We start from the raw sequence: 22452 nt of genomic DNA on the forward strand, positions 1-22452 counted from the left end.
TGACCAAGGGGACATAGCAATTGTTGCTCCTGAACAGAAAGAAGAGGCACGAATTCCAGTTTTCACTTCAGCAGTTGTATATGACTCATAGACTCATTTAGGTTGGAAAAACCCTTAAGATCATCGAGTCCAACTGTTAACCTAACACTACAAAGTCCACCACTAAGTCCCAAGCGCCACGTCTACACATCTTTTGAATACCTCCAGGGATGGTGACTCAGCCCCTTCCCTGGGAAGCCTGTTCCAATGCTTGACAACTCTTTTGCTGAAGAAATTTTTCTTAATATCTGATCTAAATCTCTTGTTAATAGGGAAAAGAGATCGACATCCCCACCTCGCCACAACCTCCTTTCAGGTAGCTGTAGAGGGCAGTAAGGTCTCCCCTCAGTCTCCTTTTGTCCAGACTAAACAACCCCATTTCCCTCAGCCTCTCTGTGTAAGACTTGTTCTCTAGACCATTCAAGCAGCTTTGTGGCCCTTCTCTGGCTGCGTTCCAGCACCTCAGTGTCTTTCTTGTAGCGAGGGGCCCAAAACCAAACACAGTATTCAAGGTGTGGCCTCCCCAGTGCCGAGTACAGGGGGACGATCACTTCCCTAGTCCTGCTGGCCACACTATTTCTGACACAAATTTCTGATTAAATCCTGTTGGCACATTCCCTGCAGTTTCCATACTGAGGGAACTGTTGCAGTGGTAGATAAATAGGCAAGACGTGGTGCACGTGATGAAGAAGCTTGGGTGAGAGAAAGCTTCATAACAAGATATATTTTGGAACAGGAAGGGAAGAAACAAAAAACAATGAGACTGAGGGCCATCAGCTTTGCTTCAGAACAGGCTTTTGTTGATGTCAAGTATTCTCCCTACAAAAGCTAAGGTTTTCTGCCTTGGGTTTTTTTTTGGCCATTTGTTTTTACTGCTCTGGGCTAACTACTCCTGAGCTTTTCTCTTTTTTTGGCCCTCTGCTTGGTAGCTGACAGGAAGTACTTGAGGCTCAAATGGATAGAGGCCAGTAAGGCAGATATCAGTTTCTTTTCCGCAGCCTTTTTTGCAGAAGGGACAACCTATCAAAATACTGACATATTTGATAAGTAGTGTTTACCTTCAGACAGGCCTATGTTTAAGCCCCATGTGGAGCCAACGCCAGAGCGCTGTTGTTCATTAAGATCAAATTTAGGATTTGGAGTGGGTATCTCTTTGACAGGCATGTTCACATGCCAAGCTTATTAGAAGGACAAGAACTTTTCCTTTTTGCCTTTTTTGTGCTTTTCCTTTCTGAAGGGCTGATAGCAGCACTCAGTTATGATGTTTGCTGGCAGCAAGCCCAGCACAGTTGTTCGAAGTCTGGATCCTTTTTGTGCCGAAACCTGTGATTAAGCCACCTTCGAAGAGAAGTAACGTCAGATCATGTCAATATCTAAAGCTTTCTACACTTGGTTATTACCCTCCATGGCTAGATGTGACTCTTCATGTTGCCTTTTCATTTTGATTTCTGTTTCCCTCAAGATTAAAACTCATGGCAACCGGAGAAAAGGTTTAATCTTTTACTTTGAGAGGCTGGGCTGCTAAAGCTGCTCAGCAGAAATACTCACAGGAGTTAAGGCAAACAGAAAACTGGGCATTAGGCTTTGTGTCCAGGAGGAAAAGCCATGCTCGCCATGTTGTTATAAAGCTTAAGCAGGCAATCCGCACAGAGCTTAAAAAAGCCTTAAAAAAGAGCTTAAAAAAGCCCTTCTTGTGCATACAGATATTTTTTTCCCAGACTTTTAATTCCAATCATCTCTGTCTTCAGTTGTGGTAGTGTCAGATAAAATTCCTTATAACATTAAATAGGTTGGATAAGCTGAAGAGATTTTATAGCAGTGGCATATTCAAGTTGTAGAAGGACTAAAAGCTATTAAGGTCAATATACCATTTCCTGATTTGCATCTATAATTAGCAGAATATGCCCTATCCATTTTAAAGAGTAATCTCATTTATGCGATGAAATACTGGTTCATCTTCTTAAAAAAAGAATCCATCTTGTCTTAAACTAAAATTTGGCACACAATTCTATTATTGTTTATTTTTGAAAAGCATTCTATTTAGGTGATGTCAGAGCAGGAAGATGAGTTCGTTTACCAGATTGGATTAGTCTGCAGATGAATAATCATCTGATTAAAAAATGTGTTTTGTTCTTTTTCAAGCCAAAATTTATAGATGTGTGGATGGGGTGGGAGGAAGATGCACAAAAATTCTCACTGATATTCATTTTCAAATCTACAAAAAGTGGTAACAAAAGAGGAAAATTAAAAGCTAGAAGCTTACAAAGGTAGAGGTTAGACTTTGGCTTACCATCTTGCTTTTGGCAGGGCCAAATGACCTTGCAGATAGACGTATTTTAACCATAAATTTATCTATAGACTTAGGGAATTTTTGCTCTTTCAGTTATTTTGAAGAATTGATTTCACTGACATTTTGATGTCAGTTGGAATAGATCAAGAGCAAATAGAATAGAATAGAATAGAATAGAATAGAATAGAATAGAATAGAATAGAATAGAATAGAATAGAATAGAATAGAATAGAATAGAATAGAATAGAAGTAGTGTAGTGTAGAGCAGAGCAGAACAGATAAACTACTGATTTGGTAACCTGCACGTTTTATTTCTGTGAAAGGAGAGGCTGCTAATACTGTTGAGTAGTCAGTGAAAACGCAAATATTGCTAAATCTTGGCGTGATGCTTCGAAGTTCCTCTGCCCTTTGATGGGGTAAACTATCAACTGCCATTGAAACTGAAGAACTTGCCTTTGCATCGTGGTGTCTCTTAAAGGAAAGAGTGCAGGTATGCACTTGTCAAAGAAAACTGATTTTGCTCAGTAAAAATATAACCAGTACTATCATAGTAAGTGAAAGCCAAAGAAATTGCATAATTACTCACCATATGGCCAAGAAAAAAAAAAAAAAACTGGCAGGAAAGATTTGATCTGCAAAATAAGCTTTCAGTCTCTGCTATTTATGTACTTTTCTCAATAAATAGTTATGGACAGAATTGCTCTTAGGCTACTCATATGAAGACTATAAACATGTTTCCTTCCTTCCTATGAGCATTTGAGCTTTTCACTGAGTCATGACCTGTTTTTAAAAAAACAAGTCAATCAGTCCTGTTCTGAAGCAGGACCTGTTGCTCTCTGCAGAATTCATACATTTTTAGATGCAGCTGGAGTAATCCTCTTTGCTGCCACCTTATTCCCCAGCCCCCCTTGCCTCAGCACTTGCGGCAGCTGGCTTACCGTGCTCAGCAAATGGGACAGAAAGGACATTTTGCAGGTTCAACTCTTCTGCTAGAAACTCAGTCATGAAATCAGAAATGACAAGGGGAGCTCAGCAGAGACTGAGCTCTGAGATGATTTTTTGCTAATCCTTTGTTGGCTAACCCTTTCACTCACATTCCCAGAAAACTCAAATTTTTATCTATCATTAATTGGTGCTTTACTCTTTATTCTTCCTGGTTTGCTTGTTTGGGGTGGTTTTTTTCAGGGAAGGAGAAGGAAGGAGGTAGGGAGGAAACAGAGAGGGGTTGTCGGGGGGAGAATGGTTATCTTTATGTCATATTACATTATTTGCCTTTGAGAGTGCTGTCACCGAAGAGGTACGAGATTAACTATTATATCTACAGAAAAATGAGAAGACCCTGGATTGCTGACAAATATTGATATGCGTATATAATAATATATATTAAATCTGTTCACTTACACTGAAACAATATAATGCAACGTGGGTGCCAGTTTTTCCTTCCTTGCAAAAACAGAGTTCCATTCCCTTCCTCATCATCAAATTTTGTATTTTGACCTGTATGCATTTGTATTTTGAGCTCCCAAAGAATACACAGCGAATTCAGAAACAAATGGCTATAAACACCGTACAACAACAGACGAGGTGAAGTATCCCCAAATCAGAGCTAGTGATGGTTGAGAAGCCAAATGCTCTGTTCAGTGTCTTCTTAAGCAAACAGTGTAAGATGTCTGAGAAGGGGACCCACCATCCCATGCACAGACTTGCTGTCGCCAAGGTTCGCCGTCAGGAGTCTAGTTTACCAGCTGTTCTGTCTGTTTGTGATGACTACACAGGAAACATGCAATGCTGGTTACAGGCTGCCTATTTATAGTCTGAGAAGGGAGGACCAAGATTAGTTTTCATTACAGTGACTAATATGAAGGCTGATTCTGAGCCAGACCAGCCCCACTTAGCAGGTCAAACTGCAGTCAAGGTAATTAGTACAGGCATACGTTAAGTTTACTAGGCGCAGTGCAGCTCTGTATACACTACCAAACTCCAGCCAAGAAGGTACAGCTAAATGACAAGAACTCAGCACAACGCAGAGAGCCTGGCTCTCTGGAAAGGGGAAGGCTGTGCTGGTCAGCTTCTGCTCTCAACTCACTAGCCCTCCATTTCAGTGCCTGGATATGTGTACGTGCTCCAGTGGCCTGGAGCTCAAGTGCTTCAGCCCACACAGCTCGAGTGCTTCCATCTCCAGGGTTAGCTCTGCCTTTGTTCCAAGGCATTTCTTGACTCATGTCAATGTTTCCTTAGAGAAATGCTGCATTTGTTTCTGTCCTTAAGGGGATTTCCTTCAAGAACAGAGGCTGTCATGCAACAACAAATTCCTATGAAATTAGGTGGTTTCCCTAAATCAGATCCTGATTCACATCAGTTTCAGGTGCAGCCAGGTTTTTCCTCCAAGACTGCCTTTTAACTGTATATTGGAAGTCTCAGTTCATCCAATACCAGCAGATTTTGGTCCATATGTGCCATTCACAAAGGCTGTCTTTTCCCAATGAAGAAAATTGTAAAATCCAGTGTCAGAGTACAGCTCTTCCCCTGGCAGAAGAAGAAAGATTTTGCAGATCAAAGTGAAGTACACCTCTGGTGTCAAGCAGCCCAGCCTCTTCACAGCTTGCGAGTGGTTTCTTATTTAGACCAAATATAGACCAAAGCTCCTGTTCTTTAGTATAGTCTGAACTCTTTCTCAACACCAAATGCCTCATCTAGTAGTCGTGATAGTAAGCATGACTGTGATGTCCCCTTTCAAAAAATTTAGATCTACCATGGCAGATATTTATTTCTCTGGTAAATGGAGCTCTAAGGAGCCTTCTGCTTTGGGCTGCGTGATCTCACATGTGATAGAGTGGCCTTCAAGCCAGAGTCTGCGTAAAATTCACCAGCAATCGTCAATGATCAAAGTAATTCATTAAATTTATTTATATTTATATTGGAAAGAAATGTCATAACAAGTAAGGCGACGCGATGGGTATCTTGGTCCTCACAAGATAATTACACTCATGCAGGGTTACAAAACACTGTGGAGAAACATTTACTTTTTAACACATAGTGAAGTATTTGTCATCTTTGCTTTTTAAGTGTTGATATGTCTTTTATGTACGTGTGTATATATTTTTATCCATAAATGATGTTGCCACATTGCTATGTTGCTATTTAAGCAGGCAGAACAATGTTAAGAATTGTGTTGTCTATTTTCGATATGTTTTGACACTCATTTAATGACTTCACACAACAGCAATGCATTTGGGTAATGTGAAGGGTAAGAAGTAAATTTATGGAAAATTATCGTCAACACTTGTATCACAGTAGTGTGTTCAAAATCCAGCCAAGAGAGGGACAAGTTTAGTACTCTGCTTCAAGAAACACAGCGGCCTCTTGCAGCCTAAAATTGTAAATGCAGTTCACTGTGTATGTTGACAGTCCTACAAGATCAAGATTCAAAAAGATCTTATAAAGGAAAAGAGAGAAGAGATATTTTCTTTGCCTCAGCGATCTTGGACTCTGAAGCCATAAGCCATAAACAACTTGTCCAGGGTCTACAGAGGGATCTGGATAGGCTGGATCCATGGGCTGAGGCCAGTTGCGTGAGATTCAGCAAGGCCAAGTGCTGGTTCCTGCACTTGTGTCACAACAACCCTATGCAGCGTTATGGGCTTGGGGAACAGTGACTGGAAAGCTGCCCAGCAGAAAAGGACCTGGGGGTGTTGGTCAACAGCTGGTTGAATAGGAGCTGTCAGTGTGCCCAGGTGGCCAAGAAGGCCAACAGCATCCTGGCTTCTATCAGGACTAGCATGGTGAGCAGGACCACGGAAGTGATTGTCCCATTGTCCTCAGCACCAGTGAGGCTGCACCTCAAATACTGTGTTCAGTTTTGGGCCCTTCACTACAGGAGGGACATTGACGTTATGGAGTGTGTCCAGAGAACAGCAACAAAGCTGGTAAAGGGTCTAGAGAACAAGCTTTATGACGAGCAGCTAAGGGAACTGGAATTGTTTAGTCTGGAGAAAAGGAGGATGAGGGGATACCTTATCATCCCTACAACTACCTGAAAGGAGGTTGTAGAGAGGTGGGTGTTAGTCTCTTCTCCCAAGTAACAGGTGATAGGACAAGAGGAAATGGCCTCACGTTGCACCAGGGGAGGTTTAGGGAAATTAGGAAAAATTTCTTCACCGAAAGGGTTATCAAACATTGGAACAGGCTGCCGGAGGAAGTGGTTGAATCACCATCCCTGGAGGTATCTAAGTCAGGTAGACGTGGTGCTTAGGGACATGGCTTAGTGGTGGTTTTGGCAGTGGTATGTTGATGTTTAGACTTGATGATCTTAAAGGTCCCTTCCAACCTAGACGATTCTATGTATGATAAGAGTGTCATAGCCAAGAAATTTCATTTAGAATGGCTGATATGTGGCACAGTACCTTTAGTCCAAGTCATCCTTTAAAAATGTTCATTGCAAGGGATTCCTTTTTTGTTCTGGAAATCTAGTTTTTTCCCACTTTGTGCATGCTTTGTAAAATGTCTTGAGGCAGTTTTCTGTGCAATCTTTTGTTGTTAAATGCCTGCTGAAACATTCCTTTACTTACATTCCTTTGACTGTTTCATAGAGTTCCTTTGACTGTTTCATTTTAACATTTAGCATGTGAAAACCTAAGGAAGGAAGGAAAGGAAGGGAAGGAAGGAAAGGAAGGGAAGGGAAGGAAGGGAGGGAGGGAGGAAGGGAGGGAGGGAGGGAGGGAGGAAGGAAGGAAGGAAGGAAGGAAGGAAGGAAGGAAGGAAGGAAGGAAGGAAGGAAGGAAGGAAGGAAGGAAGGAAGGAAGGAAGGAAGGAAGGAAGGAAGGAAGGAAGGAAGGAAGGAAGGAAGGAAGGAAGGAAGGAAGGAAGGAGGAAATGGAAGGCAGGGAAAGAAACATCTTTGTTCCTTTTTGAGAGATTTTTTTAACAGTTCATTTTCTCTTTCATTGCGTATTATTTTGGCTGAGATGGAAAAGATTTTGGAAGTAACTGTTAAGTAAATGCTCTAAGATTTGTGTAAATTGAGTGTAATGCCGTGAACAGTAGAGCCATGCTGGAATGATACGAAAGAGGTCAGACTCAGATCTTCTGTAGATGTAGTGTTTTGCTTTCACAAACCATTTCACCTCCGAAATAGTAATTTCATTTCAATTTTTGAAGGAGACTTACTTTAGTGCCATTTTCATTCAAGCCTGAACCAGATTTTTTTTAATTTATTTTTTTTTCTGATAATTGTTCATACTTTCACAGCATAGTTCACAGAATAGTTGAGGTTGGAAGGGGTCTCTAGAGAAGTGAAACCTTTAACACAGGTTGGTTGCTACCAGATTATTTTTTTTAATGCTAAAGCTAATAATTTTCTATTGGGGGCGCTATGTGTAAGTCTTTCTTATATGTCTGTAAACACCGATTGGTTTAATCCTCATTAAATTCATAAGGGCATTTTTAACATATATATACATTTAAGATTCTTAGTCCCAGTGCTGCTGCCACTCAAGTCCTTAAGAATTTTATGACTAGCTGCAACAGGCGTGCAATAGATCCCTTCTTCTCTCTCCATACGATGAGCTATTTAGTCTAAAAAATTTTAGCTAGGGTTCTGGTTTGGATTTGCTATTACACTACATATATTTGCGTGTGACACCTATTCATGATATTTGATATTTGAAGACTGACTAGCCAATGACTGCTCAGAGTGACAGCTGCAATTCTACAGTGAGCTCACCTGAGTAACTTTGCCCATGTAACTTTACCCTCTGATAACAATATTAACAATGGTACTAATGGTAATGTTAAGGCTAAAAAATGTGTATAAAGGGAGTATAGCCAGGCACAAGGCTCTAGGGGACCACTTAATAACGGAAACTTTTCTTTTTAAAGTGAAATTTTGTAAGTACTCTTTCTTTGCGTTCTTGGATTTAGAGCACTGCTGAGAGAGTGTAAGATCGAGTAAGATCGCAGCAAGACCTTTGAGCACAGTGATAGTGAGTTATTTTAAAGGTAACAAACAGACAGCGAATGGAAGAAAGACTCAAATGCAGCCACATCTGAAGTGAGAAGTTTCTCTGCCATATTCGACATAGAAATTAATAATTTTCAAAGACCCTCTTCCAAAGTCTGATATTAATGACTGAAGGGGAAAAAGCTAGGTCAGCATAGGCATATCAAGGAGTGTGTCCAGGGCCACAGCACATAATACAGCAGATATTCTAGCCAAACCTAGTTTATGGGGTGGAACAGTACCATAATGTAGACTCCAGTGGTTCTTCTCAAGTTCCTAGAGCAGTCTAGGACTGGGAGGCCACAGAGGTGTTTTTAAACCCTTGGCTGTTTGGATTAGCACAGGTTGTCCATCTGTAGAATTCAGATTCTCCACAAATGCTCTTAATTGATGGACTAGATAGGATAAATAGCAACCATCAGTAAAAAACACATGCCTAGAAAATATACTGTAGGAAGTTCAACCTGGAATAATGTTACAGCGACATAAAACTGAAGTGGCAACATGAGAATGAAGATTATAGTTTTACTCCTTAACTGTAAGTTTGATGTACATCTTAAGTGTTTCTTAATTTTAGAGGAAATGGGATTCGGACATGAACAAAGGAGTTATTGAAAGTATATTTCTATGGATAAGCAGTAGAACTGCATAACTTTGTACTAGCGCACCAGATGAATTAAATTAATACTTCAAGCAAATGGTTTTAGCCATAGGTCTTTTCATCAAAGCTCAGAGGACTATGATTCATCAAAGGGCCTAGTCATATCTTTTGAGTTAAATATTCTCAGTTTTAGTTAAGAAGGCTCTGAAATCCATCCAGTAATAGAAGATCAAGCAAAATAATTTGATGATCTCTGTGAATATCAGGTAATTCTGGAATCAATGACATGAAGAATAGTTAATGTGCTACATCAAGGCTAAATTGCATCTTACATTTTAATTCTGAAGAATATTTTCAATTGTGTAAGTGGAGCTCCTCAAGGAGAACACAAATCAGATGGCCAAAGAGCCAGGACACTGAGATCAGATCCATAGCCAAACGCTGGTGACTTTGAAGCCACACATAGGAACAGAAATGTCACCCCAAGCAGAGAAACGTCCCTCCAGAAATAAGAAAATGTAGAGGGGAAGAGCTGCGTAAAGATTACCCAGCACATCCTTCTTATAAAAAGTCATGCCAGGGATAGCAAATGGGAATGGCAGAAGTAGAAATGGTTACTGGATCATGTTGTCCACATGGTGTTGGGTCAGTGCAATGGCTCTGTGCCTTTACTGAACTCCAGAGCTGCATCTCATTGTTCACATACCTAGCCAAGGACCTGGAGAGCAGAAAGGAGGGGTCTGAGAACTACCCTTTACTGCAGCTCACCTCCACCACACAGGGAATAAATTCAGTACCACAGAGGAACTGAGCTGTTAAGAAAGGTCATTGTTTTCTTCCATTATTGTCCTTGTGTCTTTGCCTTACAACTTGCACAGTCACGTGCTGAGCATGTGGTGGTTATGCAGTATTAAGCTATTACAGTTGATTCGCACAGCTGTAAACACCCACCAATATCTACAAGGCAACAGAGAATCAGATTCTCAGAGTTAGCAGCATGGTTTGTGGACAACAGCAGGTTCCTGTATTTAATGTTTACCATTCTGGCATCATGGCAGGGTTCCTACGCACTGCCTTGACCACGGCACAGAGGTGATCAAGCTGATGTTTGCAGGTCAGTTATTGTTTAAAAAAATTCCCTTGAAAGGACACCAGTTTACATGCATCATTAAAGCTCCATCAGCACATTACACAGCTCCAGGTTGTAAACCATGCCAGATCAGGACCTTTCATTCTTTAGATGGATGAAAGTAATGATGCCAGCAGTGACAGGGTATGCATCGTGATTAGACATTTTAACAGGAGGCAAGACTTTTGAAAAATTAACTTCCAAAGATGATTGCAAGTAACACAGCAGGTGCTGGAAACTTTTCTGCATCACTGAATCTGTTTCATCGACTCCAACATTTCACTGATAAATGTGATTGCACTTTTCCCTTGCTCAGCAAATACAGTGACTGGCAGAGTAAAGCAAACTTTAGTGTCTGTGTTTATATCCATTGATCTATGTCTTGTAAGTGTTATGTCACTTGAGAATCTTTATGAAAACAGATAATTTATAATGGCAAGGAGATAAACTGCTATCCATCTTACTGCAATCTTAATGTAAGCTGGCTTACGTCCTTCATTACTGGCCATAGTATTCGAGTTGATCCCGGAGAACAGGGCAGCGACCCTTTCATTTCTAAATAAGCAATTTAAGGCTATCCTGTATTTGTAATTCCTGAAAGACAGTTACCTTTTCCTCAGTATCTTGTCCTGCATAAAGGAGCTTGGGGCTTTAGACCTTGGGTCTGTGTGAAAAGGGGACAAATTCTGTAATGAAATCAACTGTTGTTACAGCAGTGGCAGGCGTGCAGAACTTTTGGCATTTGCAGTAAAAGAAGAGGTGGCGACCCAATAACCTTCCCACAACCAGAGGAGTCAAGAGCATCAGTGGAAGACCACCACCCAAATGCACAAAGACAGTTAATCTTTTTCAGGATCTCACTTTCAGAAAAATGCATACAATGAATTCCCAGAAGAGATGCCTCAAGGAATTTGAGTTTGAAGTGTAGTGTAGAAGTCAAAGAGGTTTAAAACCATAAGCACAGTTTCTCACTTCAGATGTACATTCTTGTTTGTCTGCACCTGAACGTATTGACCTTGTCCTAGCTTTGAAACTCTAGACCCCAGCAAGCCTCCTGCAAATCCTCACAGAGGTGAACTCTCAGCGCAATTCTGCCGGATTCCCTCCATCTCTCAGGGTTTTTAACACTCCCGTTCTTTAGAAGGAACCAGTTTAGTTAGATCAGCCAAAATATGCTGTGACAAGCAGGTCTTGGAAATTCTTGAAGTTTGTAGGAGATAACTTGTTGTCACAGGAACTCAGTAAGCCAACTAGGAAAGATGCCTTCCTAGACTTGTGACTAGAGAAGGGCTCTTGAGGATGTGATGGTAGATGTAGATGGCTGTCTTGGCCACAGTGATCTTGAAATGGTTGAGTTTAAAATTTTCAGTGTAATGACAAAAAAGGACAGCAGAGTAGCTACCTAGACTTCAGGAGAGGAAACTTTAAACTATTCAGGGAGCTATTTGTCAGAGTACCTTGGGACTCTTCTTTTGAGGGCTTAGGAGTCCACAAGTGCTGGTCAGTCTTTTAGAACTCCCTTTTAGAAGCACCGGAGCAACCAATTCCTCTGTGTTGTAAGTCCAGCAAGTGAGGCAGAAGACCAGCTTGTCTAAACAGGGAACTCTTCATGGAGCTCAAAAGGAAAAACAAATTCTGTGATCTCTGGAAGTGAGGTCAGGCTTCGCAGGAAGAGGACAGAGTGGTTTGTTTCTGCAGGGAGAAGGCATGAAAGGCCAAAGCTCAGTTATAGTTATAGTTGAAACTGGTCAGTGTTGTTTCAGATAACAAGGGCTTTTAAAGTACATAAATAGCAAGAAGAGTTCTAAAGAAAACATTGGACTGATACTTGCTGAAGATGGTCACATGACTAATAGAGATGAAGAAAAACTGAAGGCATTCAACGCATTTTTCACCTCAGTCTTTAATAACACTAATTGACCTTGAGCTGCCCATTCTCCTGTGTTGGAGGACCACGAGTATGGGAACAGTGACTTTTCATTTGTGGATGCTGAAATTGTAAGTGACTAGGTGTATCAGCTGAATGTTCACAAGTCCATGAGGCCAGATGGGATTCATCCCAGAGTACCGAAGTAACTAGCAGATGCTACAGCAGGACACCTCTCAATCACATACCAAAAGTCTTGGGAGTCTGGGGAGGTCCCTGCTGACTGGAAGCTAGCCAATATTATTGCAATCTACAAAAAGGGCATGAGGAAAGACTCAGGAAACTATAGACCTGTTAGTCTAACTGCAGTTCCTGGAAAAATTATGGAGAAGATTATGCTGGGTACAATTGAAAAGCATTTAAAGAATAATGCAATCATCAGGCACAGTCAACGTGGAGGCACAAAGGAAAGTCCTGTTTAAGTAAACTGATATCCTTCTATGATAAGGTCACCTGCCTGGTGGAGGAAGGCATGGCGGTGAATGTAGTTTTACTGGATTTTAGTAAAGCTTTTGCTACTATTCCTCACAGCATCCTTCTGGAGAAGTTGTCTGACTGTGGGTTGAGCAGGTTCACAGTGCAAAGGGTGAAGAATTGTCTGAATGGCAGGGTTCAAAGGATTGTAGTGAATGGGGCTACATCTGGCTGGTGGTCGGCATCGTGGTTGTGGCTGAATTGGCCAATGACGGAGACGACAGATGGTCTCCCCCCCACATCTTGTACAAGGAGAGGAGGAGGAGAGAGAAAGAGATTTATGAGTTTAGAAGGAACTAAACTACTTTAATGAAATATTAATAATAAAATAAAAAGGAAATAATGAAATAGATACAGTATATACAAAACCGTATCAAGCTCCCAGGACGATGTCACCGGCAGGCACTGGGGAAACCCCAGACTGGACTCAGTGATGGGTGGGATCTGGATTACGGATCTGGAGTCAGGAATGCTTAGGTTGGGATCAAAGGCAGATGAACAGACAGGGTCCTCCTCTGATGTTGGCCATTGAAGAAAAAGAGCTGACCCTTTGTTCCCTTGGCTTTTATATTGAGCATGAGGCAGATGGGATGGAATACCCCTGTTGATCAGTTTTGGGTCACCTGTCCTGTCTGCTCCTCCCCGCAGCTGGGACCTCTAAGATTTTCCATTTCTGACCCTCCAACGGGGCAAATAACAAAATTAGCTGACCTTGGTTGTTACAGCAATAAGCATAAGCAAGAGCATCTCTGCGTACCATTCCTTGGCATTAACTGTAAACATAGGTCTTACCACTCTGAAAATGAACATTTTTCTGCACAATATGCTGTTAATTTCAGAGAATTGGAAGGGGCCTAGCTAAGAAGTAAAATTACTGAACAGAAAGTTGGTTCTGTTTTACCTCAAACCAGGACAACCGGTAACCAGCACTGTTCCTCAGCGTTCAATTCTAGGGCCAGTTCTGTTCAATCTTTCCATCAGCAATCTAGATGCAGGAGTTGAATGCATCATTAGCAAGTTTGCTGATGATACCAAACTGGGAGGTGCTGTTGGAGGGACAAGAGGGAAATTTAACAAGTCAAAATGGCCTATGTGAACATAGGATGAAGTAATGCCAGGCACAAGTCTAACCTGGGAGAGGAGTGGATGGAGAGCAGCCCTGCAAAAGGGGTTTGGGGGTGCTGGTTGACAGGAAGCTCAACAGGAGTCAGCAGTGTGCTCTGGCAGCCAAGAGGGCAAACCCCATCCTGGGGGGCATCAAACACAGCATAACCAGCCAGTCCAGAGAGGTCATTATCCCACTGTATTCAGCGTTGGTGTGGACTCCTCTTGAGTACTGTCTGTGGTTCTGTGACCCACCATTTAAGAAGGATGTAAAGGTCCTTCAGTGTGTCCAGAGGAGGGCAAAAAATCTGGTGAAAGATCTGGAAGACATGTCCTATGAGGAGCAGCTGAGAACTTTGTGCATGTCTAGTTTGGAGAGGAGGAGGCTGAGGGGTGACCTCATTGCTCTCTCCAGCTTCCTGAGGAGGGGAAGTGGAGAGGAAGGTGCTGATCTCTTCTGCCTGGGATCCAGTGCCAGGATGTGTGGGAATAGCTCAAAGCTGAGTCCATCAAAGGAGGTTTGGACTTGACATGAGGAAACATTTCTTTACCGATAGGGTGGTGAAATAATGGATCAGGCTTCCTAGAGAAGTGGTTGATGCCCCAAGCCTGTCAGTGGTTAAGTGGCATTTGGACAATGCCCTTAATGCCATGCTTTAAGTTTTGGTCAGTCCTGAATTGGCCAGGCAGTTGGACTCAGTGATCATTGGAGGTCCCTTCCAACTGAATTAGTTCTATTCTATTCTATTCTATTCTATTCTATTCTATTCTATTCTATTCTATTCTATTCTATTCTAAATGCACTCTGTTACCGACTACAGTTGAGGTAATTGTAGATAAAATATTTTTTTTCCTAAAACCTAGCATTTATCCTTTAAAATCTGAATTTTCTTTCATGTGACAATCACCACAGCAGAGCTAACTTTTCTGCTTTGCTAACTCTGCACTCATCTTTGGATGTGTTGATATTCTCTGCAGGTTTTGTTCTGGACTCACAGCTATTTGTTACTTTGTTGAAAGATACAGAGCTAGTTTTATCTTGAAATTTGAAATCTAACCTGTATTTTTATTTAGCCTGAAAGGGTGTAATTCAGTTTGCCATTAAGCAGTGTTAATACACTCTTCATCTGTTGACTTGGGGATTATCTTCCTTGTGTGTTGTCAAAGGAATTTTCTGCTATTAAGCCAGCACCTTGTGTAGCAATTCCATTTAGTTTATTTTTCTTGATTCATGTTTGGATTAAGTAAATCAGGACACTACCACCTTAATTTTAAATTAAGTAGTGATTTACGTGCTTCTTTTCAAAGCATGTTCTGCCACGGTATTGTTAAATTGTAAAAGCGTAGGCCAAGAAATACAATACTGCCATTTCTAGTTACAGTCTGTGGATGTTGTACTGGGGATCAAGGCCACAGGCGTGCCAGGCTTGCACTGTTTTGACCCCTGCCCCAAGCTTTGTTTTGCTTGGTTTGGCTGAAACACCATTGTTTTTCTAATGACGGGGGGACTATGCCTAGTTGGTTTTACTTTTACTTATCTCATGGCATAATCACTTTTTTATATAGATACTAGGAAGAAGTAGTTACTTTGTGCAGAATGAGATATTGGTGACTAACATAATGATGCAATGCAGAAGAATACACACCTGGTGTGATGGCAGCAGCCTTGAAAAGCAGGAACATGGGATGCAGGTCAGAGCAGTACAGGCACGGGATGGTACAAGATTGGGCCCTGACTGATACAGGGAACTCCAGGGCTATAAACAACTCACCAACGATCAAATAAATTCAGGAATGGAGCTGGGCAAAACTGATATCAGGGGTACCAAAGACATCAAAGAATATATGTAAAACTTACCATATATAGTAAATTATGTATACATTAAGTGTAGTAAATGTAGTATAGTAAAACATACAGTCATTGTGGCACGGAGTTGCAGACCAGTGAAGAGGAAAGGTGTAAATGCATGTTAGCACAACCAAAAATGACACCAAGCAGATCCTTCAAGTGAGGAAGAAGCAGCCACCAGCATTGTAGTCTTGTAGTCCTCCCATCAAAGGACTTAGGATGCTGACGGCTTGCCATTCTCTTCCCCCAACACACGCACCTCCTGCTCAGACTGAAGCCATGCTCTCAGCCCCACTCAGGTGAGCGCCGTTGACAGAACAGAGCTTGCCTTGCTCTGAGGTTGCAGTTACACCTTTCGGAATAAGGCACAAATCAGTGTGAGAAACGCTGCCAGTTTTCTTTGACTTCTATTTCCTGAATAACTTGTGACATTCTTTCTTGATTGGAATATCTTTCCTCCTTCCCTCCCCTTGTTTCACTGACAATGAAGTTTATAAAGTCCAACAGCAAATTTGGATTTCCTTAAGGTCAGTTCCACTCATGATGCAGGTCTGAACACTTGAATCAAAGCTGTGATTGTTGCTGTACTGATACCCAAACTGCTCTGAGTGTGCACACGTAGACTCCTCTATCCCAGAATGGAAAAAGAAGAAAGGAAAAGAAAAAAACTTGATTTGTTGAGCATAATTGTATGGATATTCTCAGTCCGTTACTTTGTGGCACAGAACAGTTTTCCATTCACACATCCATCTTCTCTGAAATAGGAGACTATTCTTACATTTTATTCACATAATGGTTTTGATAGAAAATCTGTTTTGCTGCAGATGAGGGCCCTGGAGGTTTTTGGTCTATTGTAATACATGAGATCTGCCTGACATTGCAGCATTCGTTCTCTAGTGCTATTGCCTAGCAGGGCTAAAAGCACTGACGTCTTTTACAGTTCTGCTATTGCCATTATCCATTTCAATGGGGTTTAAATGTAAAAGTGAAATTGATGGTGTTAAAGCATGAATTTCAATCACGCTAAAAAAGAAGATATTGATGGGAGCTAGCAAAGGAGTTCTGGACAAAAATATTGAAGGGAGAAGCTGAAAGGCTCATTGCTATAAACCTGGTGCCTCTGTGTTATCAAGTTACAGAGCTACCACACATAAAAAGATGTCAGTCCACGTTGCATAACTCAGGATGAGGTGAATTTGTCCTTGTCAGTATTATGGCAACCATCTCCTTCCTCCTCCCTGAGGTGTGACTTCATGGGGAGAAGTCTTCAAGTCTTTATTCAGTTTTTTATCTGAGATTTAAGGTGTCCTTTCTCATTAATCTTTGTAGTCTGGGTGATTTCTTGTGCCTACAGACTATCATGCTTCTTGTAAAAATCATACCTTTGTAATTACAGTGCAGCGTTCTGTCTAAGACGGAGTCTTTGTGGAACAGTAGAAAGAGACACTTTGTACCATACAAATTATAAAGAACACAGTAAGTCAGGGTTAGCAAAACTAATGAGAAAGAAGAGGTAAGGCTGTTCTGCAGGAGCTTAATGAGTTGGATATTAATTTCCACAGCAGATAACCAGAGCTGTGAGCAACCTTGACACAAATTGAAAACAGAATCATGAAGTGTTACATGGTCCGCTGAAGCACCTCTGGCACAGCTATTCCTCTGACCCCTGCTTGGGTGCAGGCAAACATCCATGGCAGACTTTCCGCTGGGGCTGTGGTCAGCTCTTCCCTTGCCTGCCTCTGTGTCCTGAGGTTTAATGCCATCACCGAGGAACATGAGGCTGTGAGAAACAGCCATGTTTTGGGGATCTCCACATTTATCTTGGGTTGCAAGCAACTGGAAAGGCTTGCCTGGTGTCTTGATTTATTTGTATTTGTGCTTCCATGACAGCAACATGCTCTGTACCTGTTTAATTGGTTTAAATCAAATTGAAACGCTAAGCAAGCTTAAAATAACAGAGCTGTACAACAGAGCTGTGGTCTTGATTACAGAATTATAGATGAGGTTACAAAGAAGAAAATAAAATTACAGTGTTATATTTCAGACTGTACTCTACAATAAAAGTCCTCCTTAGATTTTATGGTATTTTAGCTATCTGGAGGGAGAAAGGGCAAAGAAAGGAATGGTGTGTCTCTGAGCACCTCTTTCTTCCAGTCTTCAAAACAGAAGCCCTTCTGCCTTCCCCATCTTAATGTTTCCAAGCCTACTGCACCCCTGAAAAATACTGTCCCTCCTAGCTTGAGTGAATTTCTTACAAAGCAGAACATTTCTTGCAAGACTTTCTCAGTCGTGTCCCATAAGCATACCGTATTGTAAGGTCCAGTCACTCCTAGGCAATAATCATGACACAATAATTATTAACAGGATGGGTTACAAACTTAGCATTTAGAGCGTTCTTTCTAAATAAACTCCCTTTCCCACCTCCCGTTAGTTTGGTATCCCTGCTGCCGTAACATCTACCCTGTGGTGTAAGTCCCAGTTCCAGTTTCCTCCATCTACTGCTTGCTTAGCCTGAAATGGGAGAACAATGCCAGTAGGATCAATATGTTCAAACCAGTTTGAGGAAAGGAATGTGACAATGTGCCAAAGAAATTTTGAGGCATAGTGACTGACAAAGGTTCCTAGCAAGTGACAAAAATAATGTGTGTAAAGTGGATTTTTATTCAAGATTTCCTTAGGCAGCCCCTTTCTTATCAAAAGATACCATTTTATGATAAAAATCATTACGTATGTTTAGCAAAACATTTCCATTGTACTCTTAATAAAATGTCTTTTTCCCCTGAAAGAGTTTTGCAACGAATGTATACTGATGTGCAAAAACATGATTTTATCTTTATAGGAATTTGTTATGAATAGCCTTTGAAAACGTCTCTCTCAAGCTGCAGGTTTTCCAATTCGATCTGCACTGTTTGTGTTTATCCTCTCACCAGCAGCAAGGCTTTCCGTGGAGCCAAATCACAGTGTTTCAAATGGAATGTAAAATCCTTAGTGTTGGACCTCTTCTGTAGACTAGACGTAGCACTAAATAAAAATTGATTGATTTTGTTTCAACAAAATGGTGACGTGCATTTCAATATGAACCCATCAGCCTCTTTGGCCCTGTAGTTGAACCTGTAAGTTTACTGTGGTAATGGTTTGAAATCTTAGGCATATGGCTGGACCCTGTTGGATAAACCCGCAACCAATACCAGTCCTAAAAACTCTGAAATCTATATTTTACTTCAAAAACTAAGAAAGTGAAATCTTCTCCTCTGACTATACAAAGGAATGGTCACATACAACTGAAAATTAATTCCCTGTAAAGGCAAACCTGCACTTTGGTTGTGCACTGTCATGGTTAAGGAATTAATCCAGAGTGTCCCAGCATTGCAGACTGATTCTATGTTAAATTGCATTTAATGCTTTCAGGTTTGCAAAATAATGAAAAGGATATAAATAAAATATTACAAAATACATAGCCGTTTCGTGTAGCAGCTCCTACTCATTTACTTAATTGCAGTAGCAATGATAATAATGTAATATACTGCAGTGGAGGTCACAGTTAAGGGACGGGGGTCTCATCGCACCAGGACTTGACAAAGTAAAACAGAAATATGATCCTTCCAACAAAGCTGTTGTCAATGCCTCAGTGGAAGTGATTAGCGAGGACAGGCATCTTAACTTGTAGCTCTTGAGGTGTGTGAGGCTCACAGAACGTGTAAGCATGGTGTGAACGCAGGACTGGCGTGCAGTGTCTGGTGGCTGGATGATGCTGTCAGGAAGGCTGGTCCGTAACCTGCATCCCCGGCCAGAGGAGGAAGCCAGAGGAGCAGAGCCCATGGCAGCCGCACGGTTTGGCTGGACGGTGACACAGCTGCACACTCGCCTTGGTCTCATCTGGGGTAGTGGGGTGGCTGGGGAGCCTTTCTCGCTGAGGAGATATTTGTCTGCATTAGTACTTGAATTTTGTAGTAGGTTCCCTGTAGCTTTCACAGCTCTTTTCCTTGTCGTGTGTTCTTTGTGTTTCAGGTTTATAACTTGGATAATATTCAGAAAATGTAAAGCTAGGGGACTAAAATACTTACTTAAATTGTAAAGACATGCGAGCATTTCTACAAGGTTATTCAGGGTAGCTTAATTAGCTTCTTAACAAGCCTTGCGTTAATATATTCTTGACTTTTTGTCTAACTCGTGCTTATTTCATGTGAGTTTATTCAGCAAGTGGAATAAAACCTGTTTTGAGAGTCTGACAGCATCTAGCATATCTGTAGCTCCCAGGAGAAGGAAACGTAGATGTCCAGGTATATCTGCAAGAGGGAAAGCATATATGGTAGTCGATCTGGATCCTGTACTAACAGACTATTGACAAAGCACTCGTGCACCTAGACCATAAGCAACCCTGATATTGAGGGAGCACTCTGAGAAGTGAGAGATGGTTAGGGACCTGAGACCACGAATGAAAATAAAATTCTAGACCTTTTTTATCTGTGCTGCTTTATCACTAGGTGTGTTTTCCGAGAAAGACCTTGCAATTAATTAGCAGCCCTTACTTGCCCAAGCTTGTTTATGATATGAAGATTATTGACATTTCTATAGAAATCATTAATAATATTCAGTCTGAAAATTACCCGTTTGTCTAAATAGGGTACATAGAAAAACATGTTGAAAACCAGCTGACCTAGTCTAACTGGTTAATTCACAAAGCTATTTATCTGTGTGATGAATGCCCATTTCATCCCCTTTTCACTGCTCACACGTGCATGTACACACATACACACAAAATCTCAGTTACCACGTTCCTCCTGGGATGCATTAAAGGAAATGGAAAGCTGCTTCTTTTTCCAAAGCCTCTAATTCTGCATTCTTGAGAGAGGCAGAATTAAATGGAGGTGATGGGATAGAAATATGGAAGTCAATAGTATGCATGTATTTAAACCTAAAGCCTTCTTCTGCTAATTCAGATGTTCAATTTACATTTGAATAGAGATTAATAAAATTACACAAATTATAACACTTCGGACTTGGGTGTGGGCCAGTGGTGTTATATATAAGCAGTGTTGAGCTTCTGGAGCTTCAGCACGCTCATTCATATTCATCCAGTGCTAACCAGAGAAATAATAGCATTATCACCTAGTTCAGTAATCAAATAATGGAAAAATGATCTCTGGGAGTTTTGACTGGAATGGAAAGTAGTTTCCTATTGTGTTTATTAGCTGGAATACTAAGGACTCAGCTGTGGTGAGTTAATGAGTGGTATTTTATTAAATTTCTGAACCTAGCTACATAAGCATCCTGATGAAAGTAGCTCTTTCAGTCTCTCATTGGCTTGCCGTATCTCCTGTATCTTACAAATTTTTTGTCTTTGCAATGTAATGCTACCTTGCACAGAATGTTGACTGGCATGCTAGCTAAAGTACTGTTACAGTTCTTCAATATTTAATAATATTATGATATTTCTCCAGTGGAAAAGTTTTAGGGAACTATTAGGGGCATATGTTAATTGGGTCTGTATTGCTTAGCTTCATTTATAGGATTTTTCCTGTGATATATATTAATAGAGTTCTAATAGACATGGCTACATTTTCAGAATAAATGGGCGTAGTTATGTAGAGTAAATTTGAAGACGGATAAGTTACACATGAGGCAATGTATGAAAGCGAAACGTGCCTGAGGTGAGGCAGTCACCAAATTCGTATTTTGCCCATCTCCCATGAATTCAGTGTTACTACACTAAACATGTAGTAGCAACACCTTTGTGTCTGAAGGAATATGATAAATCAGGAACTTGAAAATAAATGTACCATTAACTTGCTCTGCGTTCTGAAACCTGGCATGCTGTATCCAGAAAAACAAAAAGGAGGTAGTAGAATCAAAGTGTTTGGGCTTTTTTTTACAGCGTAGACAACACTGTAGCATATAGCGACATTAAAAGCTTCAGCCTTTCAAATATCTTCAGGGAGTCTGGAATGTCTGTCTTTCTTGTCTGTCCCATGCAGGGAACTACTGGAACGCAGCTTCTTTCGTTACTTCATCATCCTACCTTCACTTCTCCACCTTCCAAGGGGAAACCAGCGCAGACATCTCTTTCTATTTCAAAACGTCGGCCTCAGACGGGGTGTTTCTTGAGAATCTGGGGAACACTGACTTCATCAAACTGGAGCTGAAATGTGAGTATGTGCTTCCCATCACTCTTCTCGGCACCCGAAGCAGGTTCATGTCAGATGGGAGGTTTCAGGGAATGTATATCATTCAGTAAAACATGTAAGTTCACTAAATTCTGGAAAAAGCTTCCAAATCAATCTGCATGACAGATTTTCAAGTTGCCCTACGTGTGAGGAGCGCTTGAAGTATATTTGGATTTTTTATTGAGGGGAGAAGTACAAAGAAGGATAGAACTGGTAACATCAGTTATAACGATGACACTGACCTGACAAGAGTTTTCAAAATTGTATGCCAGATTTATTTCTTTAAAGTGTGTGTCTTCAGCTCTGTGTGCTTTTCTATTTTATCTCATGGTTGTTTTGGAAAAAGGGGAAAGAAAGAAAAAAGAGAGGCCATCCTAATCAGCACCATAAGGAGCCAAAGAGCTGAAAACTTGCATATGAAGTTTAAAAGCCCTAAAAATCTCATAAAAATAAATCTTTATCAGCATTATCTATTAATAAAATCACTGATCTGAAAAAGAGGGCATAATGATATCAAGAGGCAAGTTAATTTTATGATTTAAACCATTTTTAGTGGCCCAGGGGCAAACTTTCCAAGGAAGGTGCCGAAATCCTCAGCTGTGCCTGAACTCTGCTTAGTGAAATTGCAGCAGTTGAATTAGGAGGAGGGGGGAGAATGTTTTATGTTTCTTTATTATCCCTCCAGCCAGTTTACCCTGCCATAAATGGGAGTGGCAACAGGCCTGCTGGGCTACCTGCAGCTGTGATTTCAGCCTCTAGCGGCACATTGCAGCAGCAGGGTTACCTGAGTGCGGCAGGCTGCCTCGCTGCACCCCAGCACCGGGAAAAGCATTTGTGCTTCCTTTTGCTGCAGGAGAGACTCATGGATGCCAAGGAC

The 22452-nt window shown here is 41.1% G+C and overlaps 1 protein-coding gene across 1 annotated transcript in view; it reads left to right on the plus strand.

Annotated features, from left to right (window-relative positions):
* Positions 1 to 22452, plus strand: part of CNTNAP2 (contactin associated protein 2) — a 1163712-nt gene that overhangs the window by 1017254 nt on the left and 124006 nt on the right. Inside the window, exon 16 of the mRNA XM_063325644.1 lies at positions 21387 to 21557. Coding sequence (XP_063181714.1) covers positions 21387 to 21557 — 171 coding nt within the window. The remainder of the gene's footprint in view (positions 1 to 21386; positions 21558 to 22452) is intronic.

Source organism: Chroicocephalus ridibundus, chromosome 2 (genome assembly GCF_963924245.1).
Source record: "Chroicocephalus ridibundus chromosome 2, bChrRid1.1, whole genome shotgun sequence".
Lineage (NCBI taxonomy): Eukaryota > Metazoa > Chordata > Aves > Charadriiformes > Laridae > Chroicocephalus > Chroicocephalus ridibundus.